The sequence below is a fragment of the Diaphorina citri genome, unplaced genomic scaffold (assembly GCF_000475195.1).
Source record: "Diaphorina citri unplaced genomic scaffold, Diaci psyllid genome assembly version 1.1 scaffold7878, whole genome shotgun sequence".
Lineage (NCBI taxonomy): Eukaryota > Metazoa > Arthropoda > Insecta > Hemiptera > Psyllidae > Diaphorina > Diaphorina citri.
This window is the reverse complement of record NW_007385254.1, coordinates 1-3,222: the sequence shown is the minus strand read 5'-3', so window position 1 is coordinate 3,222 and position 3,222 is coordinate 1. Positions and strand designations below refer to the sequence as shown.

The following is a 3,222-nucleotide window of genomic DNA, read 5'->3' as shown; positions in this document are numbered from 1 at the left end:
ATGTGGTATGCACTGAGAAAAAAAAATGTGACAGTTTAGGGTGGAAGAACTCTATTATTGGGTTACTTCAGCCTAGTGGGAATGCTATATTATATTGTCGAGCTTCCCGATACAGAGTTCAATATAAGAGTGCCGGAACCCAGTCACCCGATTGGGCTGTCGGTACCCTAGTTTTTTTTTCTCAGTGTGTGTCGTAGCAGGCCCATCCCATAGTATGTCTCTCATCAGACGCGCGTATCTTGGGACAATGGTTCGCCTTTGCCTTGGGCAATATTCTCACTGCTTAGTCTGGCTTCGCGAAGGTCTTCAGCTGTCAGTTGTTCCACGCTAATGGCTAGGGGCGGCATATCCTCATCTAGACTTAGTCGCGACAGTTTCTCGTGCGGTATTTCCGGATCCTCGGCTGTGCGTTCCGTCAGACAGAATGTCATGATGAATGCACATACTGGGGGGACTTAGTCTGGCTTCGCGAAGGTCTTCAGCTGTCAGTTGTTCCACGCTAATGGCTAGGGGCGGCATATCCTCATCTAGACTTAGTCGCGGCAATTTTTCGTGCGGTATTTCCGGATCCTCGGCCGTGCGTTCCGTCAGACAGAATGTCATGATGAATGCACATACTGGGGGGAAATGAAAATATACAATGTTTTGTGTTAATATGTCACAATTTTTGGTGATAATTTTCATACAACAGGGAGGACATGGAAAAAAAAAATCATTGAACCATCGTAGGATATCTCATTTCATTCAGCCAAATCGTATCTCGCTTAGTTTCCGAGATATCCGTCATTTTGTTTTTCTTTAAAATACACGACCTTCCCATAATAAACCGGTCACAACTTTTCTTCAGTTAAACTTAGAGAAAAATGGGTTTCATAACTGAAATTTGCACAAAATTTCCATTAAAATACCTAGGGCACAGTTATCAGATTATCACCGCTACCTACCTATAAAGAAATATACAATGTTTTGTGTTAATATGTCACAATTTTTGGTGATAATTTTCATACAACAGGGAGGACATGGAAAAAAAAAATCATTGAGCCATCGTAGGATATCTCATTTCATTCAGCCAACCTATTTACATATGTAGCTTGGAGGGCATTGAGTCTGTAAGCGCTAGGTCGAAAAACGCCCGGGGAAAACTTTATCCTGAACAAATAAGGTTCGTTCCGTAACGACTGACCTCCTATCCTGTCCTGCTTTACCTTCGATTCTGATACAATAAGACCTCCGTTGTCTGTGTTGCTTAAATGGTGTCACATTTCTCTTTCTCCAATCTCCAATTACCAAACCTATTTTGATAAATTAGAACTATGATTTGACTTGGACTCGAACCAAATATCTCCAGGACCCAAATTCAATACGACTGACCTCCTATCCTGTCCTGCTTTACCTTCGATTCTGATACAATAAGACCTCCGTTGTCTGTGTTGCTTAAATGGTGTCACATATCTCTTTCTCCAATCTCCACTTACCAAACCTATTTTGATAAATTAGAACTATGATTCGACTTGGACTCGAACCAAACATCTCCAGGTCCCAAATTCAATGTTTTAACCACTATAACACTGATGTTAGTAGTAATATCTGCAGGGGGGAAGATTACTTTCCTCTCTTGTACCGAATTCCATAGACAGTTAGAATGACTTACCTAAGTTGATAGCAGCCAAGAACAGGAAGGATACCTGGCAGGCCCGTTCAATGAACACTGAAAACAGGAGACTGCCCAGTAGAACCCCCACTCTGCCACTGATCATAGTCATGTTCACTGCCAGCGCTCTGATGAAAGAAAAATAGCACGGTTGAATAAATAAAATGTTTCGACAAAAGTGGAATAGACAAGACCTTATTCAGTCTGATGGCGTAAAGGACTTTTTAGTCCTGGATAAACAATAAGGTAGTTTTTTTTTTTTTGGTTCAACACTATTTATGTTTAGCACATTGCATATTCATTTTAAATAACAGGCATTCATACAAAAATGTTTCGACAAAAGTGGAATAGACAAGACCTTATTCAGTCTGATGGCGTAAAGGACTTTTTAGTCCTGGATAAACAATAAGGTATATTCCATTCTAAAATCAGTTAGTAGGTTGGATAAAAGTATGTAAAAGTAGCAAACTTACTGGGTTGAATAAAAGACCCAGCGGATCCGAAACACCCCAACATCATAACTCCTGAATCTCTCCTGGATTGAACTAGATATTCCACCAGTAGGGTGTAGCAGGATGAAAAAGTAGCACACATACTGCAAAAGAAAAGAAACACTTATTATCAATGGCCGATTTAAGTTCAACTCTTGGCTTAAGGCCAGCCTGGGTCCGCAAAGTGAGTTTAAACTCCAATTAAGTTTTAATCTCGGTTTAGGCAATCTGATTAGAGTGGTTAGCTTTTTTTTTATCAACCAATCAAATTTGCACACATACTGCAAAAGAAAAGAAACACTTATTATCAATGGCCGATTTAAGTTCAACTCTTGGCTTAAGGCCAGCCTGGGTCCGCAATGTGAGTTTAAACTCCAATTAAGTTTTAATCTCGGTTTAGGCAATCTGATTAGAGTGATTAGCTTTTTTTTATCAACCAATCAAATTGCTTAATCCGAGGTTTAACTTAATCCGAGTTTGCCCACTTTGTTGATTGGCCGTCGATCAACCTCTTGGCTTAAGGCCAGCCTGGGTCCGCAAAGTGAGTTTAAACTCCAATTAAGTTTTAATCTCGGTTTAGGCAATCTGATTAGAGTGATTAGCTTTTTTTTTATCAACCAATCAAATTGCTTAATCTGAGGTTTAACTTAATCCGAGTTTACCCACTTTGTTGACTGGCCGTCGATCAAGGTGAATCTATGTTATCGAGGCAGTGTGGACGTGTCAGTCGTAATCGATCGATGGCCGGTACACTATGTGTGGATACCTACACCTTTATGTTACGTTAGGTAGTTTTAAGAAAAAAATTCAAAAACTTACGCGATGCCCGTCAGAACTCGGAAGAGAACCAAAAGTTCAAAGCTTGTTGAAAGCGCTGAACATAGGTTCGAGAATATGTCCCCCAGGAGGCCGTAAAATAGGACATTCTGGCGGCCCTTAAAGTCGGTCACGAACCCCCAGATCAGAGAGCTTGGAATCATTCCTGTGAAACACAACAAAGAGAAGATAGGGTAAGTGTACCATTTATTCGCCCACCTAAAAAACGTACCATTTATTGGCCCACCTGCCCACATTTATTTT

General features: G+C 40.6%; 1 protein-coding gene across 1 annotated transcript; it reads right to left on the bottom strand.

Moving 5' to 3' along the window:
* Positions 1–234: 234 nt before the first annotated feature.
* On the bottom strand, positions 235–3,124 carry LOC103522307 (the record flags this gene model as incomplete). Its single annotated transcript, XM_026832530.1, has 5 exons — positions 235–403; positions 447–617; positions 1,652–1,777; positions 2,125–2,246; positions 2,962–3,124. Coding segments are annotated over 5 exons (751 nt in total), but the record flags the coding sequence as incomplete, so codon positions are not given.
* Between the last annotated feature and the right edge of the window lie 98 nt (positions 3,125–3,222).